At 46.6% G+C, this 18,192-nt stretch overlaps 2 protein-coding genes and 1 pseudogene across 4 annotated transcripts in view; 2 read left to right on the forward strand and 1 right to left on the reverse strand.

Annotated features, from left to right (window-relative positions):
- Positions 1-18,192, forward strand: part of DUSP15 (dual specificity phosphatase 15) — a 746,139-nt gene that overhangs the window by 428,138 nt on the left and 299,809 nt on the right. The gene's annotated exons all lie outside the window — the stretch shown is intronic.
- On the forward strand, positions 5,357-6,583 carry LOC126964312 (probable ribosome biogenesis protein RLP24; annotated as a pseudogene).
- TM9SF4 (transmembrane 9 superfamily member 4) overlaps positions 10,020-18,192 on the reverse strand; it is a 56,382-nt gene continuing 48,209 nt past the window's right edge. For all 3 annotated transcript variants that reach the window (XM_050807093.1, XM_050807095.1, XM_050807094.1), the window contains 3 exons: positions 17,103-17,222; positions 15,864-15,953; positions 10,020-11,973 (listed from right to left, as the gene is read on the reverse strand). In XM_050807093.1, the coding sequence (XP_050663050.1) occupies positions 11,824-11,973; positions 15,864-15,953; positions 17,103-17,222 (360 nt within the window). In that variant the 3' untranslated portion in view covers positions 10,020-11,823. The remainder of the gene's footprint in view (positions 11,974-15,863; positions 15,954-17,102; positions 17,223-18,192) is intronic.

Consider the following 18,192-nt stretch of genomic DNA (forward strand, 5'->3'; position numbering starts at 1 on the left):
ATCCTCAGGTTGGTGCCACGATGGTGGCAGCAGCCCCAAGTGTCCACACTGGAGTATGGCAACTCCAGAGAAGGGAGACTGTGTCTTACCGTGACTCCTGTTATGATGGAGGAAGCCTTTCCAAGAAGCCACTGTAGATTTTCCTGGTCCTATACCTTACTGACTAGAACTGGGTCACATGCCCAGTCTTGAATTAGTTATTGGCAAGGGGGAGCAGGGTAGTGGTAGACCAAGCATTGATGGGGAATGGATGTCTGCTCCTAATGTCCAGTGCCTAGAGGCAAGCTAAGACCACTGTCTGTAGGTGCTCACAGTCACACTTTGGCTTTTCACCCCATGATGGCCCTCAGGGTTAGAGGGTGCTGACTTCTAGGCTAGCACAGGTCCAACTGCAAGGGTTCTGGAGCTAGAAAGTTCCTTAAGTTGAGCCAAGTCACTGCCAAACTAAGATTCCTAGGAGGCAGGCCCTTCAGACTCCTTTGGTGAGTGAGGAGGGATTGAGCACCTATTGTGTGAGTGTCTCTTTCACTTCAGAGAACTTGTCTGGGTGTGGTGGCTCACACCTGTAATCCCAGCATTTTGGGAGGCCAAGGCGGGCAGATCGCTTGAGTCTAGGAGTTCGAGACCAGCCTGGGCAACATTGTGAAACCCTGTCTCTACAAAAAACATAAAAATTAGCTGAGTGTGGCCGGGTGTGGTGGCTCACGCCTGTAATCCCAGCACTTTGGGAGGCCGAGGTAGGTGGATCATGAGGTCAGGAGATCGAGACCATCTGGCTAACACGGTGAAACCCTGACCAAAAAAAAAAAAAGCCGGGTGTGGTGGCAGGCACCTGTAGTCCCAGCTACTCAGGAGGCTGAGGCAGGAGAATGGTGTGAACCCAGGAGGCGGAACTTGCAGTGAGCTGAGATGGCGCCACTGCACTCCAGCCTGGGCGACAGAGCAAGACTCCGTCTCAAAAAAAAAAAAAAATTCAGCTGAGTGTGGTCGTGGTAACCTGTAGTCCCAGCTACTCGGAGGCTGAGGTGGGAAGATCACTTGAACCTAGGAGGTGGAGGTTGGAGTAAGCTGAGATTGTGCCACTGCACTCTGACCTGGGCAACAGAGCAAGACCCTGTCTCAAAACAAAACAAAACAAAAAATCCCTCATACAGTTGTTCACAGAGGCCCTGTGATCTTACAGGTAAAAAAGGTGGTGCAGACCGGGCGCAGTGGCTCACGCCTGTAATCCCAGCACTTTAGGAGGCCAAAGTGGGAGGATCACCTGAAGTCAGGAGTTTGAGACCAGCCTGGCCAACTTGGTGAAACCCTGTCTCTACTAAAAATCCAAAAAAAATTAGCTGGGCATGGTGGCAGGTGCCTGTAATCCCAGCTACTCATGAGGCTGAGGCAAGAGAATCGCTTGAACCCAGGAGGTGGAGGTTGCAGTGAGCTGAGATGATGCCACTGCACTCCAGCCTAGGCAACAAGAGTGAAACTGTGTCAAAAAAAAAAAAAAAAAAAAAAAAAAAAAAAAGGCAGTGCAGAGACTTCTATTTCTAGGCAAGGTGGAGTAACAGGGATCAGATACATCTGCCCACCTGAAACCAAAGTAAAACTAGACAAAATACATGAAATAGTGGTTTTCAAGGCTCTGGGCATTGAATGATAAAGGACAGAGATTCCAGACAGATGGGAAACAAAGGTGAGCCCTGTGATTGCCCCCAGCCTTGAGAGAGAGTTTTCAGGCTGCAACACAGGGATGGGGAATTAAAGTGGAGCCAGGGAACACCATGAGTTGAGGAGACGGCACTAAATGTCAGGGCAAGGTAACCAAAGTGTGTAGGACATTAGTGTGTAGCACAGAGTGCCAGAGAGGAGACAGCTGCCTAGAGAGAAACCCCTGGAGAGCTGTGGAGGCACCCCTGAAACCCCACAGGGTACTGATGAGCACATGTGTGTGAAGGACGCAAGGCCAAGGAAAGGCCCATCAGGAAGGATTTAGGGAACAGTGCCTGCTGCTCACTGGGTGGGGACTGTCTGTTCCCACCAGCCATGCCGAGTGTCATGGGGTGTTGAGAGGACTCAGGAAGGCCTTGCCTCACTAATTGCAAATAATTAGTTTTAGAATGAGCACTGGTTGGATTTGCCTAAAAAATTCTTGTGTGAGCAAGACCCAAAAGGATTAAACGGTTTCCAAGTAACTCAAGTGTCCCAGAAGAAAGCCCAAGAGGATTTACAGATTACAAATACATCCAGCACCCAACAAGGTGAAACTCACAATGTCTGGCACCTGATCAAAGATTATCAGTCCTACAAAGTAGAAGGTAATGCAATCCATAATGAGGGAAATAAGCAAGCATAACCCACAACTGAAACCGATGTTAAAATGGGCAGGTAAGTGCAAGTTACCCTAATTTTATTCCATATGTTCAACAAATTAAATAGACCCTCATATATATGGTCAAAAGATTTTTGACAGGAGTGCCAAAACCATTCAATGGAAAAAGGACAGTCTTTTTAACAAATGGTGTTGGGAGAATGAATATCCACATGCAAAAGAATGAATTTGGACCATATACCATATACAAACATGAACTCAAAATGGATCAAAGACCTAAATTTAAGAGCTAAAACTGTAATATTCTTAGAAGAAGACATAGGAGAAAAGTTTCATTAACAGTGGATTTGGTGATGATCTTTTGCATATGACACCAACAGCACAGGCAACAAAAGAAAAAATAGATAAATTGGAATTCATAAAAATTAAACTTTTGGCTAGGCTTGGTGGTCCATGTCTACAGTTGCAGCTACTTGGGAGGCTGAGGTGGGAGGTTCACTTGAGCTCAGAAGTTTGAGGCTGCAGAGTGCAATCACTGCATCTGTGAACGGCCACTGTACTCCATTCTGGACAACACAGCAAGACCCTGTCTCTAAATACATTAACTAAACTTTTGTTCATAACAGGACACTATCAAGAGAGTAAAAAGGCAACCCACAGAATGGGAGAAAATATTTGCAAATCAGATACCTGATAATGGGTTTAATATACACAGTATACAAATAGCTTCTATAGCACAACAAGAAAGCAACTCGATTAAAAGAATGGGCAAAGAACTTGATTAGACATTTATTCAAATATATACAAATAATAAGCAAACGAAAAGATGCTCAACATCACTAATAAGTAGATAAATGCAAATCAAAATCACAGTGAGATACCACTTCATCTACACTAGGATAGGTATTATAAAAAAAACCAAAAAAACAAAACAAAAACCAGAAAATAAGTATTGGCAAGGCTATGGAGAAATTGGAGCCTTTATGCATTGCTGATGGAAGTGTAAAATGGCATAGCCACTGTGGAAAACAATATGGCAGTTCCCCAAAAAATTAAAGAATCACCATATGATTCAACAATTCTACACCTGGGTATATACCCAAAAGAACTGAAATCAGGGGCTGAAATAGATATTTGTATACCAATGCAGCATTATTCACAATAGCAAAAAGGTGAAGGCAACCCGAATGTCCATTGATGGATGAATAAACAAAATATGACAGAAGATAATTTAACCTTATAAAAGGAATGAAGTTTTTTGTTGTTGTTGTTGTTTTTTATTGAGACGGAGTCTCGCTCTGTCCTCTACTGGCCAGGCTGGAGTGGAGTGCAGTGGCTTGATCTCGGCTCACTGAAACCTCTGCCTCCCGGGTTCAAGTGATTCTTGTGCCTCAGCCTCCCGAGTAGCTGGGATTACAGGCGCATGCTACCATGCCTGGCTAATTTTTGTATTTTTGGTTGAGACCGGGTGGTCTTCGCCATGTTGGCCAGGCTGGTCTCGAACTCCTGACCTCAGGTGATCCAGTCGCCTTGGCCTCCCAAAATGCTGGGGTTACAGGTGTGAGCCACTGTGCCTGGCTGGAGTGAGATTCTGACACATGCTACAACATGGATCAACCTGGAAGACGTTATGTTAAGTAAAATAAGGCAGGCAAAAAGGGCAAATATTGTATGATTCCACTTATGTGAGGCACCTACAGCAGTCAAATTCAGAGACAAAAAGTAGAATGGTGGTTACCAGGGGTTGGGGGAGGGGGGAATGGAGAGTTAATGTGTAATGAGTATACAGTTTCCTTTTTTTTTTTAGACAGAGTCTTGCTCTGTTGCCCAGGCTGGAGTGCAGTGGTGTGATCTTGGCTCACTTGCAACCTCCGCCTCCCAGGGGTTCAAGTGATTCTCCTGCCTCAGCCTCCGGAGAAGCTGGGATTACAGGCACATGCCACTACACCCAGCTAATTTTTGTATTTTTACAGACATATGTCACCATGCCCAGCTCCTTTTATGGATTTTGCTTTTTGGTGTTAGACATCTTTGCTTAACTCAAGGTCACAGTGAATTTCTCCTGGATTTTCTTTTTTTCTTTTTTGTTGTGGAAGAGTCTTGCTCTGTCGCACAGGCTGCAGCGCAGTGGCATGATCGTAGCTCACTGCAGTTATGATCAAGGATCAAGTGATCAAGTGATCAAGGATCAAGATGGGGTTTCACCATGTTTGCCAGGCTGGTCTCGAACTCCTGATCTCAGTTGATCTGCCTGCCTCGGCCTCCCAAAGTGCTGGGAAAATTCTCTACCGAAAATACAAAAAATTAGCCAGGCATGGTGGCAGGCGCCTGTAATCCCAGCTACTTGGGAGTCTGAGGCAGGAGAATGGCGTGAACCTGGGAGGCGGAGCTTGCAGTGAGCTGAGATCACGCCACTGCACTCCAGCCTGGGCGACAGAGCGAGACTCCGTCTCAAATAAATAAATAAATAGAGACATTCAAGCCAGGTGCAGTTTGGCTCGAGCCTGTAATCCCTGCTACTTGGGAGGCTGAGGCAAAAGGATTGCTTGAGCCTAGGGATTTGAAATCAGCCTGGGCAACAAGGTGAGACACTGTCTCTACAAAAAAAGAAAAAAAAAACTTGCCAGGCGTGGTGGTGCATGCCTGTGGTTCCAGGTATTTAGGAGGCTGAGGTGGGAGGATCACTTGATCCTTGATCATAACTGCAGTGAGCTATGATCATGCCACTGCGCTGCAGCCTGTGCGACAGAGCAAGACTCTTCCACAACAAAAAAGAAAAAAAGAAAACCCAGGAGAAATTCACTGTGACCTTGAGTTAAGCAAAGATGTCTAACACCAAAAAGCAAAATCCATAAAAGGAGCTGGGCATGGTGACATGTGTCTGTAATCCCAGCTACCCAGGAGGCTGAGGCCAGAGGATCGCTTGAGCCCAGGAGTTTGAGACCACAAGCCTGGGCAACATAGTGAAACCCCTGTTTCAAAAATCAAACAAACCAAAAATTCAAAAAGAACAAATTAAATTATTTACTTAAACTGTTTAATTGAATTGTTTACAATTTGGACTTCATCAAAATAAAAAACCTGTGCTCTTCAAAAGACACAGATTTCAATGAAAACGCAAGCCATACACAGACTAAGAGAAAAATCTTTGCAAAGCATTTATCCGATAAAAGTCTTGTCTGCAGAATACATAAATAACTCTCAAAACTTGACAATAACCCCAAACCTAATATAAATGAACAAAAATTTGAATATCTACTTCACCAAAGAAGATATATTTGTCACCAACAATAACAAATAAGCACATGAAAAGATGTGCAACATGTCATTAGGGAAATAGAAATTAAATCACGAGATGTTATATACCTGCAAGAATGGCTAAAGTTAAAAATATTAACCATACCAAGCGTTATTAGGATATAAAGGAACTGGAACTCTTGTATACTGCTGATGGTAAAACGATACACCCACCTTAGAAAAGAGCATGGCAGTTTAGGTTAAACATACACCTGACTTCCTCTGAAGCCTGGCATTTGGTCGGTGGGGACCCACGCGGGTTCAACATGCATATGGAGAAGTGTTATTTCGGTTCGGGGCCCATCTACCCTGGCCACGGCATGATGTCTGTCTGCAACGATTGCAAGGTGTTCAGATTTTAATTCATTTAAATTTGAAAAACATAGACATGAACTTATCAAATACCGGCGAGAGCTATGGAATAAAACTATTGATGCAATGAAGACAGTTGAAGAGATCAAACAGAAACGCCAAGCTAAATTTATAATGAACAGACTGAAGAAAAATAAAGAGCTACGGAAGTTCAGGATATCAAAGGAGTCAAGCAAAACATCCATCTTATCCGAGCCCCTCTTGCAGCCAAAGGGAAAGAGTTGGAAGAGAAAATGGTACAGAGGTTACAACAGGATGTGGACATGGAAGATGCTTCTTACAAATCTGTAACCATTTCTTTACATACATTTGAAAATGTCCTTTGGAGACTTGGAACTACTAAACCTTTTTTTTTTTTTTTTACATAAGGTTGCTTAAATGAAAAGTGATTAAAATATATCTTTCCTACATTGCTATCTACTTTAAAACATCAGATATTACAGATGTTAGATTGTATCTCAGTGTTAAATCCTCACTGATAGATGTACATATGTAAATCATGAAAATTCTACTTATAACTATAGAAGTGAATGGTGGACGTAAAATGGTTATGCCGTTTGGCTAATGGCATTAGGCAGCATTTGTGTAAAAACTAATGGCAAAAATTCATGGCTAGCGATATATAAAATAAAATATTCTTTGAAGTAAGATATTCCCTTTATTAATGTTATAGAAGGGGAGATACAGCAAGGAACTAACCATTTGTATGACAGCATCAAGTATTATTTTAAATACTTCCTGTTTTGATTTATTTGCATCTTAGAAGAGCATAATGGCATTGTTTGATGACACCTAATTATGCCGGACTGTTTTAACCTAGTTTAACCCTTCTGATAGGGAGTTGTGGATGTTGGGTATGAGAACTGAATAATCTTTGCCTGGAATGACATTACACTCTAGGATTTCCACTTTGGAGAATAGTCAGTTCTAACTTGTGATTCCTGGTAGAACAAACTTTATTTTTCTAGCCTAGCAATGATCTACAAACAGAGGAATCCCAGTGCCTTTAAAAATTGATTATGTGGTTTTAAGAAGCTCCTAATTGTTTTTGGAGAGTAGAATTTATGGGTGTAACATCTGTTCATTATTTGCACATAAAATAAAACCATTTTAAAAGTAAAAAAAAAATAAAAGTCCAAAACCATACACCTACCATATGATACAGCTATTGACGCTTCACTTGCTCATAGCAACTTTATTTGTAATAGCCCAAATTGAAACAACCCAAATGTCCATCAACAGATGAGTGGATAAACAAATTCCGTACAATGGAATAAAAAAGAAATGGACTATAGTCACACATAAGAACATGGATGAATCACTAAGTATGCTGAATGAAAAAGTCAGACAGGCTGAGCATGGTGGCTCACGCCTGTAATCCCAGCACTTTAGGAGGCTGAGGTGGGCAGATCACCTGAGGTCGGGAGTTTGAGACCAGCCTGGCCAACATGGTGAAACCCCGTCTCTACTAAAAATATAAAATTAGCCAGGCATGGTGGCGGATGCCTGTAGTCCCAGCTACTTGGGAGGCTGAGGTAGGAGAATGGTGTGAACCCGGAGGGCGGAGCTTGCAGTGAGCTGAGATTGCGCCACTGTATTCCAGCGTGGGCGACAGAGTGGGACTCTGTCTCAAAAAATATATGTATATACACACATATATATAAATAAAATATATACGTAATAAATATATATAACGTATATAATATATATACACACATATATACACACATATATATATAGCGTAATATATAGTGTATGATTCTCCTTATATAAAGCTCTGGGAGATGCAAATTAATCCATAGTGACAGAAAGATCGGCGGCTTATTGGCGATGGTGTCTTAGTCTGTTTTGTGTTGCTATAAAGGAATACCTGAGGCTGGGTAATTTATAAAGAAAAAGAACGTTTACTTGGCTCATGAGTTTTTTTTGTTTTTGTTTTTGTTTTTGAGACAGAGTCTTGCTCTGTAGGCTAGGCTGGAGTGCAGTGGCACAATCTCGGCTCACTGCAACCTCTGTCTCCTAGGTTCAGCCTCCCAAGTAGCTAGGATTACATGCGTGTGCCATGATGCCCGGCTAATTTTTGTATTTTTAGTAGAGACAGGGTTTTACCATGTTGGCCAGGCTGGTCTCTAACTCCTGACTTAAGGTAATCTGCCAGCCTCAGCCTCCTAAAGTGCTGGGATTACAGGCATGAGCCACCACGCCCGGCCAGCTCATGAGTTTTAAAAAATGTTTTAAAATTTGTTTTTAGAGATGAGGTCTTGCTTTGTGGCCCAGGCTGAACTTCTCCTGGCCTCAAGTGATCCTCCTGTTTCAGCCTCCCAGAGTGTTGGGCTTACAGACATGAGCCACTGTGCCCAGTCTGGCTCATGATTCTGATGGCTGGAAAGTTCAAGATTGGGCATTTGCTTCTGGTGAGTTCCTTCTGCTCATGGTGGAAGGTGGAGAGCTGGCTGGCATGTGCAGAGATAACAAGGGGAGAGGAGAAGTAGGGGTTGCAGGGAGGTGCCAGGCTCTTTTTAACAACCAGCTTTCTTAGGAGCTAAGAGAGAACACACTCACCTCCTCTGCTCCCACCTCCCCCAGTGCACTAATCTATTCATGAGGAATCTGCTCCCATGACCCAAACACTTCCCATTAGGCTCCACCTCCAACACTGGGGATGAAATTTCGACATGAGGTTTAGAGGGGACAAGCATGATGGTGAGAGGCTAGAGGGCAGGATTATAAAAAAGGGCATGAGGAAACCTGAGTATGCTCACTATCGAGATTGTGGTGATAATTTCATGGGTGTATGTATGAAAACTTATCAAGCTGTGCAGTTCATTTTACATCAATTACATACAATTTTACACACACGCACAGCCCTTTCCAAAGGCGGCTATAGTAGAGAGGTTGGAAGGACAGATTCAGAAGTCTGGCTGTCCCAGGTGAACGCTACTCCATCCCTCATGGGTGCCTCTGCGACCACCTCTGTAAAACGGGGCTAATAACAGAACCTGCCTCAGAGGCAGGTTGTTATCTTGTAACATATCCAAGATTAAATGGGCTAACTCATGGAAAGTGTTTGGAACATCAGAACACAGGAAGTACTCCATAAAGAGTAACAAGCACCTTCCCATTGCAGATGACGAACTGAGGCTTAGGGTTAGAGAGGGTGGGAGGTAACAGGCCACTGTTTTGGTCTGCTTCACATCCCTTACCATGGGAAATGGTTCTTTCCTCATCAACCATTCCAAGTAATCCTGGTGGGGCTGAAATTCGCTATATCCAACACCGTCAGGAAAAGTGGCCCCAGATCATACTCCATCGCCCTGGATATAGTGATTGGTGCAAGACATGCAAATAATAATCCAAGCTGGGCCAATCAGAAATGTTTCCTGAAACTTCTCTATATTGAATAAACTGAAGTGGGGAGGGACATCTTCCCCTACCCTAACCCCCTGGCATACCCAAGTGGATCATGTAAGCCTGGGGTGATTGACATCCTGCCCTCCCTGCCTCACCCATCAGGAGGAAGACTGTGGATAACAGGACAGAGGGAGGCCGGAGAGGAGCACAGTGGAAAAGGCGAAAGAGCCCTAAGGCTATCCGTTGAGCCCCTGGATCCAGTCAGACCTGAAGCAAAATAAACAAAATCCTTGACGACTTAAGAACCAATCAATTCATTTTTGGACTAAAACCAGTTTGACCGACATTTCTATTGCTTGCAATTGAAGAACTGGGTTTTGTGGAGTGAGATAAGCTGACAGTAAAACACTGAAGCTGGGAATCCAAAACCAGATCTCACTGCTACCAAAACACACTTGATTGCCATTTCCCGCTTGTGGGATCAGAAGAGCAAACGACTGCAATTTAGTATGGAGGGGCTAGGCAATGGACTTGTACCAGGCAGGGAACAGCAGCGGCTTGAGCCCTGGAGGAGTCTGACATGAGAATGAGCTTCGGGGGAAACTATGCAACTAAACCCACTTGGGGAAGGTGTCTCACCTCAGACCTCCAACCCCTGCATAAGACTCAAGACCAAACAGTAGGACAATGGCATATTTATTTACAATTGGACCAAAAAAAGGCATACAGGCATTTTTTTAATTAAAAATAATAATGATGATGATTTAAAAAGTCAGAAAAATTGATGATCTTTGAACCCTTTATGAGGTGTCCATTTCCCATTCCCCCTAAAAAGAGAATCTCTTAGGGAAAAAGAAAAAAAAATCCAAGATTTGAATGAACAAAACACTCCAATATCGCTCTCTACTGCTTGGGTTCCCTTTTCTCCAACCTGATGCTTGGTGGATGCCACCTGGTGCCGCAGTCACTGTGAGGCAAGATTGAGAACTTCACTGGTTTGATGGGTGAGGCTGGTAGGGCCACCGGGAGAATGTGGGGCAGTGAGGGAGGGCGTCTTCCTAGCATCACCAGCATCCTGAGCTTTGTCTTGTGTTGGGAGCCTCACAAGGGCTGCTGCAAGGATTAGCAGCTGCTACTTGAACCCTAATCCCTGGGTGGATTTGGTCTCTTGTAACTTAAGAGCAAATGTTCGTGATGACATGCACAGGTGGGCAGAGGTTAAGAACAGGGGTCTATGGAGGAGCCAGGCCAGCCACGTGAGCCCCTTCTTTCTAAGTTGGCTTCTTGTCCATTCCTGGGGATTGGGGAAAGGACGACAGAACTTACCTTCCATCTTCCTTCTCACAAGCAGTGTTTTGGGTGTCCCCAAAAGGAGGAGGCAAGAACTCAGGTGTCGGGTGGAGGGGATGGGGCTGGCTAAAGAAGTGAGTATGACCCCGGAGGCCAGAGAGGGCAGGGAGAGAATGCCCGGCCACTTACAAGAGGGGATCTGTGATCTCTGGGCCTCCCTGTCCTGCCTGAAGTTGGCCCACTGCCAGCACACCTTGGAGAGTGGTACCTCCTGGGGAGAGGGCCGGGGAGCGATCCTGAGGGGTAAGGACCCTAGCGGCCTTGGCCATCCCTTCCCAGACACAGACAAGTGGATGCTTGGCTTGGGAAATACTTGGCCCCAGGTCCAGGGTTTCTTGGCACAAAAACAGTTCACTGCAAGTCTCTTCTCTTCCTCCTTGTTGGTCCAGCAAACTCCGGCTGCTCTGAATAGGGGTGATTCCTGCTGTCTGGGGAAACTGGCCCCCAGTACTTCCAGGGGATTTTCTTGTAGCAACTAAGACTTGGGTTTGCTCCTGGTGAAAAGATGACCCCGAGGCCTGGCTGGAAACCCTGCCTTGGGCAGCCCTGGAGGAGGCTGGGGAGAAGAGGGAAAGAGAGGTCTGGCAGAGGTTGGCTGGCACTGAGGGTGCTGTCCAGGCTGGAGCTGTGCTTTGTCGTGGCCTCCGTGGTGAGGACGGGCAGGGGGAGGCTCGGAACCTCACTGAGGCTCTGGCATGTCCTCTTCCAGTTAGTCGCAGGGTGGCCAACAGCCCTGAGGAACTGAGGTGGAGACAGTGACCAAAACCCTTATCTCGGTGGATTTATCCATCCTGGATCCATTTGTTAAAACAAAGAAGAAAAAAAAAATCCAAACCAGAAATACACCTGAATAAACAGGTCAGAGAGTTCCTGTTGGAGGGAACTTTCTTAGCACTGAAGAAAAAGCAACCCACAAAAAACTCATCCCCCACAGAACTGGAATAAGATGAAGAAAAATGCAAGATTATCTACAGGCCCTCCCGCCCCCTATGCAGCCCCAGGATCCAGGAACACTGTGCCAGGAGTTACATTCCAAACGAGCAGGAGTTATTTTATTTTGCGTGCCTGCAGTCCCCCACGCAGGGTGGCTTCCTGTCCGAGGATGGAGCGGGCCTGGCCGTGGTCCACTCCAATCAGTCTATCTTCACGGCAGCATAGATCTTGCGAACAAACATGTAGGCTGCATAGAAGCCGATGGTGCCCGTGAGCAGCCAGAAGGACAAGACCATGAGGGCCGTGTAGCCAAAGTAGAGGAGAGAGGGGATGAACTCCACGATGTCTAGCTGCGGCCGCGAGCAGAAAGAAGACAGGGTGCGTGCTTAGTGCCAGGCTGCATGGCAAACTGGGGCCCCACCCTCACTGATATCATGGGGAAACTGAGGCCTGGCCAGGGGAAGGGGTGTGCTCCAGTGGGTGGCAAGGGGCAGGCAGGGCTCCTGGGCACAGCTCTGCTTCATCTGGACCAGGCCTGTGTATTGCCCTAATGCACACAGCCTCAGGGGCCAGGGTCAGAATGCCACAGGAGGAATGGCCATAGCTGTGCCCTTCCTGGTCCCCCCCAGTCCCTGGATCAGTATGGCAACACTCCTGGATGGCTGGAGCAGCAGTCAGAGTGGGTGGGGCAGTGGAAGGGAGGGGTGTCCAGGATGCCCAGCTGATGGGTGACCAGGAGCCCCATCAGCCCGCCTCAGCCTTCATTCATTCCTCTCTTCCCCAGAATGCTTGTCACTTCTGTTAGCATCTCACAGAGATTTTGATCTTGGAGCATTTTGGACTCCTTTTTAACTGGGATAGAGTTTAGAGGCTGGGTGGAGATGCTGGGGATCTGTGTTGTGTTATTTACAAATGGAACTAATGTGGAACCTTGGTATCAAGATATGCCCAGGGCCTGAGTAGGGCCTGTCCCAGGACTCACAGGCAGACACATGGTCATGGAATGCCAGCAGCCCAGAAGAAAACAGTAAAGAAACAAAGAAAACAATATAGGTCACCATTTGAAGCCCTCTCCTAAGCCTATGGGGTGAAGGCCATGTTTTCAGGCTCAGCCCTGCAACTCTCCCTCTACCCCTTTGCTTTAAAGGGACAGGATCTCCCTCTGTTACCCAGACTAGAGTACAGTGGCATGATCACAGCTCACTACAGCCTCACCCTCCTGGGCTCAAGGGATCCTCGTGCATCAGCCTCCCAAGCAGCTCAGACTATAGGTGTGTGCCACCACACCCAGTTAATTTTTATTTTTTCTAGAGATAGTGTCTTGCTCTATTGCCCAGGCTGGTCTCAGACACTTGGCCTTAAGTAATCCTTCCACCTTGGCCTCTGAAAGCGCTGGGATTATAGGTGTGAACCACGCACACCCAGCCTCCATCTCTTCTTATATGCATTCTTGTGGCTGGAGGTGGGGAGAGGAGTGGGGGAGGGACAAGGAGCAGAACAGTGGTAAAAGGAGGTAAGGGATGAGGCAAAGAGGCAGAGACGGAAAGTTCCTCATTTTATACATAAGGCACCAGGGCTGGAGGAAGAGATGTTTTGAGTAGAGCAAGAAGACTGGAGCAGAAGGGAGGAAGAACAAGAGGCTGTGATGTGATCTCTAGTTATTGTCTAACCGTGTTCCTTGTCTTCCATCTTCCAGATGTTTTGAGGAACACACTCAAAATACCTGGTCCCGTTGGGGCCATCAATCCCAGCACAAAATAAGCCGGCTGCGGTGGCTCACGCCTGTAATCCCAGCACTTTGGGAGGCTGAGGCAGACGGATCACATGAGGTCAAGAGTTTGAGACCAGCCTTGCCAACATAGAGAAACCCTGTCTCTGCTAAAAATACAAAATTAGCCAGGTGTGGTGGTGTGCACCTGTAACCCCAGCTACTCAGGAGGCTGAGGCCGAAGAATTGCTTGAACTTGGGAGGCGGAGGCTGCAGTGAGCCAAGATCGCACCACTGCACTCTAGCCTTGGCAACACAGCGAGTCTCCATCTCAAAAAAAAAAATCCTAGCACAAGACCTAAGCCAGTCTGCCTGAATGTGTTATGCTATTGGACCTGGAAAACAGTGAGCACTGGGCATGTCACCCGAGCAGAGCAGCGAAAGTATTCACTGGCTGACGTATGATGGTAGAGGAAAGATAGTCTTTTAGCTCTAGGGCTGCAAAGCTGGAAAGAGTAGACTCTAGGGCTGCCACTGGCCATCTTTCTACTTTGTGAAAAGATCTTGCCTGTAGACTGAGGTCAAAAAAAGATACACAGGGCTAAGGTGTGGGCACAGAGCCCTGGTATGTATGTGTGTGTATTTTTATTTCTATTTTATTTTATTTTATTTTGAGATGGAGTCTTGCTCTGTCATCCAGGCTAGAGTGCAGTGGCACGATCTTGGCTCTATAACCTTCGCCTCCAGGGTTCAAGTGATTCCCCTGCCTCAGCCTCCTGAGTAGCTGGGACTACAGGCATGAACCACCACACCTGGCTAATTTTTTGTATTTCAGTAGAGATGAAGTTTCACCATGTTGGCCAGGATGGTCTCGATCTCCTGACCTCGTGATCCACCTGCCTCGACCTCCCAAAGTGCTGGGATTGAGCCCTGATACTTTTGAGACCCTGGATCTAAGTATGGTTGAGGCTAGAACTCCAATTTCTTAGTCTTTCCAGTTATATCAGCAAATACATTCTTTTTGCCTAAGCTACTTTGAATAGTTTTAGTCACTTGCCACTTACGAGAGTTCTGATTAATATGGGCTATAGAAGAGGGAGATTAGATTTGTTCTAGATGATCCCAGAATTAAGACTAAGGTCTAAAGATGGAAGTCACAGCAAGGGAGACTGCAGTGTGAATCAAGACCTTGATAATGATAGGAGCTGTCCAGAAAGAATGGGAGTGTTAGGAGGGAGTGTCTTCTCTGTTGCTGGATGTAGGTGAGCAGGGGTCTGCAATCTTTTACTTAAAGGGCCAGATTGTGAGTATTTTAGTTTCTGCAGGCCATATGGTCCCTGTTGCAACTATTCAACTCTGCCACTGTAGTGTGAAAGCAGCCATGGACAGTATGTTAATGAATGACCATGGCTGTGTTCCAATAAAAATTTACAGAAACATGGGGGCTGCAGTTTGCTGACCCCTGAGCTGGAGAATCAACTGTTGAGACTGTTAGAGAAGAGGGGAGCTGGAGAATCAACTGTTGAGACTGTTAGAGAAGAGGGGCACAGTCACCAGACTGGAGGCAGGGGTGCAGCACCACACTAAATGATCCCTCTAGTCTTTTCCAACTTGATTGTTTTTGGGAAATGGCATTCCCAGCTTCGATCAACTGACCTGCAAATACGCCTGGCTGCCGCAGAGGACTGCTTGCTTCTGGGCTCTGGAGACCCAAAGTACAGCAGGTGAGAGGAAGTCTTGAGTGTTAGTTCTGGAGGTGAGGGGCCCAACAGGGCTCCTCCAAATTCCTCTCAATGGCTCATCTGGTTTGTGTATCATGTATGAATCTAGTAAAAATGTCGTGGGGACATCTGTATTCTTGCCCATGCCTCTCTCTGGGGACAATGGGCTCTGTGAGTTGCCGTAGTCAGGTAAGCCTGGCTCCCTCTTATTATTGGGCCACACATTACCTCTGTTGGGTCACAGAGCAAGGAGGGCTCCAAGATGCCTGCGAAAAACTTTCCCATCCTCTCCTTACTCTGCAGGATTGAACAGTACTTGTGTGAAGAAGAGGACACCTGCAGAGACAGGACGCCTGCAGCCCTAAATTTGGGTTCTACTATTTAGGCTATTTCAGCATTTTGTGCTTTTATCTTTATTAACTCCTTTCTACTTTTCTTCTTTCATATTACTCTCATATTTTCCTTTCTCTCAAAGTGTTATTAGTCCCTCTTATTTCCTGTGAAGAGCCCTGCAGGTGACATACTGCTTTCAAGTCCTGCTTTGGCCATGGCTATACTTCATAAGTTTCACAAGTATTATTCACATTGTCACGTATCCTGATGGCCTTTGTCTCCCAAACATACAGAATACAGATTCTTTCTTTCCTACTAAGATCCATCTTCTAGAGCAGGAACAGTTCTAGGTGGCTTTGGTCCTCCCCATTGTGGATGGAAAAGGAAGATTCAGGCACTTGGGTTTTTCTCCCAGAATCCTCCTCCTGACCTTCCTACCCTACGAGGACTAAGAGGACCTCCTCAAGGAGGGCAGTACCTTGTTAACGAAATAAAAGATGGCATAAACCAGGACGTAGAATGCAGAGCCCCCGGAGACTAGGAAATTTCTCCACCACCAGCGGTAATCCTGAGGAGGAAACAGAGGAAGGTCAGTGTTGTCCTGGGGCAGAACCCCTTCCTACCAATTTCACAGTTGCTTGAGGGGCTGAAGACTCTGGTAAGAGCAGTAACATATAGGGTGATAGAAATGTTTCACAGTTTGACTGTGATGGTGGTTCCACAACTGTATGCATTTCTAAAAACCACAGAATTGTGGACAAAGAAGGGTGAACTTTACTGTTTATACCTCATTAAAAAAAAAAAATCAACAAAAAAGTAATTAACATTTCTCGAGCAAATGCTTAGCATGTGGCAGGCCCTATTTTTTTTTTTTTTTTTTTTTTAAGACGGAGTCTCACTCTGTTGCCCAGGATGGAGTGCAGTCGTGCGGTCTTGGCTCACTGCAACCTCCACCTCCTGGGTTCAGGCGATTCTCCTGCCTCAGCCTCCCAAGTAGCTGGGACTACAGGAACATGCCACCACACCCAGATAATTTTTTGTATTTTTAGTAGAGATGGGGTTTCACCGTGTTAGCGAGGATGGTCTCGATCTTCTGACCTTGTGATCCACCCACCTCGGCCTCTCAAAGTGCTGGGATTACCGGCGTGAGCTACAGCATCTGGCTGGCCAGCACCATTTTAAGTGCTATAGATGAATCCACTCACTTAATCCTGAGAGCAGCCTCCAAGGTAGGTCCTCTCACTCACCCCATCATATGGAGGAGGAATGGATGGCACAAAGTTAAGCAACCTGCCCAAGACCCAGAGCTACTCATGGAGGAGACAGGGTCCCAGCCCAGACTGTTCATCTCAAACCCTGGCTTCACCTACTCTGCCAATGGCTAGTCCCCAGAGGGAGGACAGGCCACCCAGTGTGCATCAGCCTGTTGGAGAAACTACTACTGGAGTGGACCTGGCATTGGCAAATCTACTGTCCTTTCATCTAGCTGTGGTGAGTACCCCACACAACTAAGCTGGAAGGTATCTCATTAGCCCCAGGGTACAGTTAAATACATGGAGGCTGGGAGAGGCACAGCAATGTACTGGCCCAAGAGCTCAGAACCAGAAGCAAGGGCCACATGAAGAGCCCAGACCCAGCCTCTCCACAGAGCCTCACCAACCCGTTCAATGCTGGATCCAGTTCTCCCTCCCCCGCCTCCTGGCCCTGCTCTCCTCACCTCTGCACACAGCTGGAAGTACACCATGACGATGCTGATTTGTGAACAGGATACCACCAGGATGATGAAAACAAGGAACAGGAAGCCAAAGAGGTAATAGAACTGATTCTCCCAGATAGCCTGCGGACACACAGTGGGGCTTCAGCTGGCTTGCCTACCCTGCACCCCTTCCCCTGGCACACCAACCTGTCACAAGGGCAGGAGTGGACACATCATCCTGACACTATCAGGGCCTGTGGGCCTGGCATGTGGCTCTGGCCCCTCCTCCCCAGAGCAGGGGGTGAGCCACGCTGTCCTTAGGGAGGGGCTGGGGCTTGACTGACCCTGCTCTGGGTGGACCCCAGCGTGAACTCAGCAGCTTGTAGAAAATAATGATTCCTATCCAAAGCAAAATTATAGAGCAGCCACCACCACTCGAGCAGCTTACCAAGCGCTAGGCCTTGTGCCACATGCCTCATATGCAGTTACTACATGTGTGTGTCTACGCAAGCTTGGCCTGGTAGAGCTAAGAAAGTCAAGGATCAGAGAAGCTGGTGACTGGCCCAGAGCCCCACAGATGAAACAGAGGGGGCCTCCCTGGGGAGCACGCATGGGCTTTGGCACCACGGGCAGCCAACACCTCCTCTGACCCTTCTCCCAGGCAAACCTGTGTGGGTGAGGTAGTCTCAGCAGGGAGGGGCTGGGCCATTACTCTGGAATAGCAGATACATGTCCGGTACTGACTTGGTACAAGGTACCATCTGGGCTGGGCCCCGAGCATGTAAGGGTCAGCCACACTTACATGGCTCTGAAAGGCCTTCCTACCAACTTTCACCTTGGCACTCTTTGGGAGGAGTCATCATCACCACTACAACAGCATTTCCTGAAGTCAAGCACTTTTACAATGACTTATTCCAACTTCACAATGACCCTGACAAGCAGGAATCCTTCTGTCCACCCTCCTAGGAACTATGAGTAACACAGAGAGGTAAAGACGTGCAAGGACCCAGAAATGAAAGCAGGTGCAATGATGCTATCGGTCATGGTGGTGAACGACTAAAGTACTACTGAGGCAGCTTCTATTTACCAAGCCCTGCTTTCCACACACCAG

The sequence above is a fragment of the Macaca thibetana genome, chromosome 10 (genome assembly GCF_024542745.1).
Source record: "Macaca thibetana thibetana isolate TM-01 chromosome 10, ASM2454274v1, whole genome shotgun sequence".
NCBI classification, from domain to species: Eukaryota; Metazoa; Chordata; class Mammalia; order Primates; family Cercopithecidae; genus Macaca; species Macaca thibetana.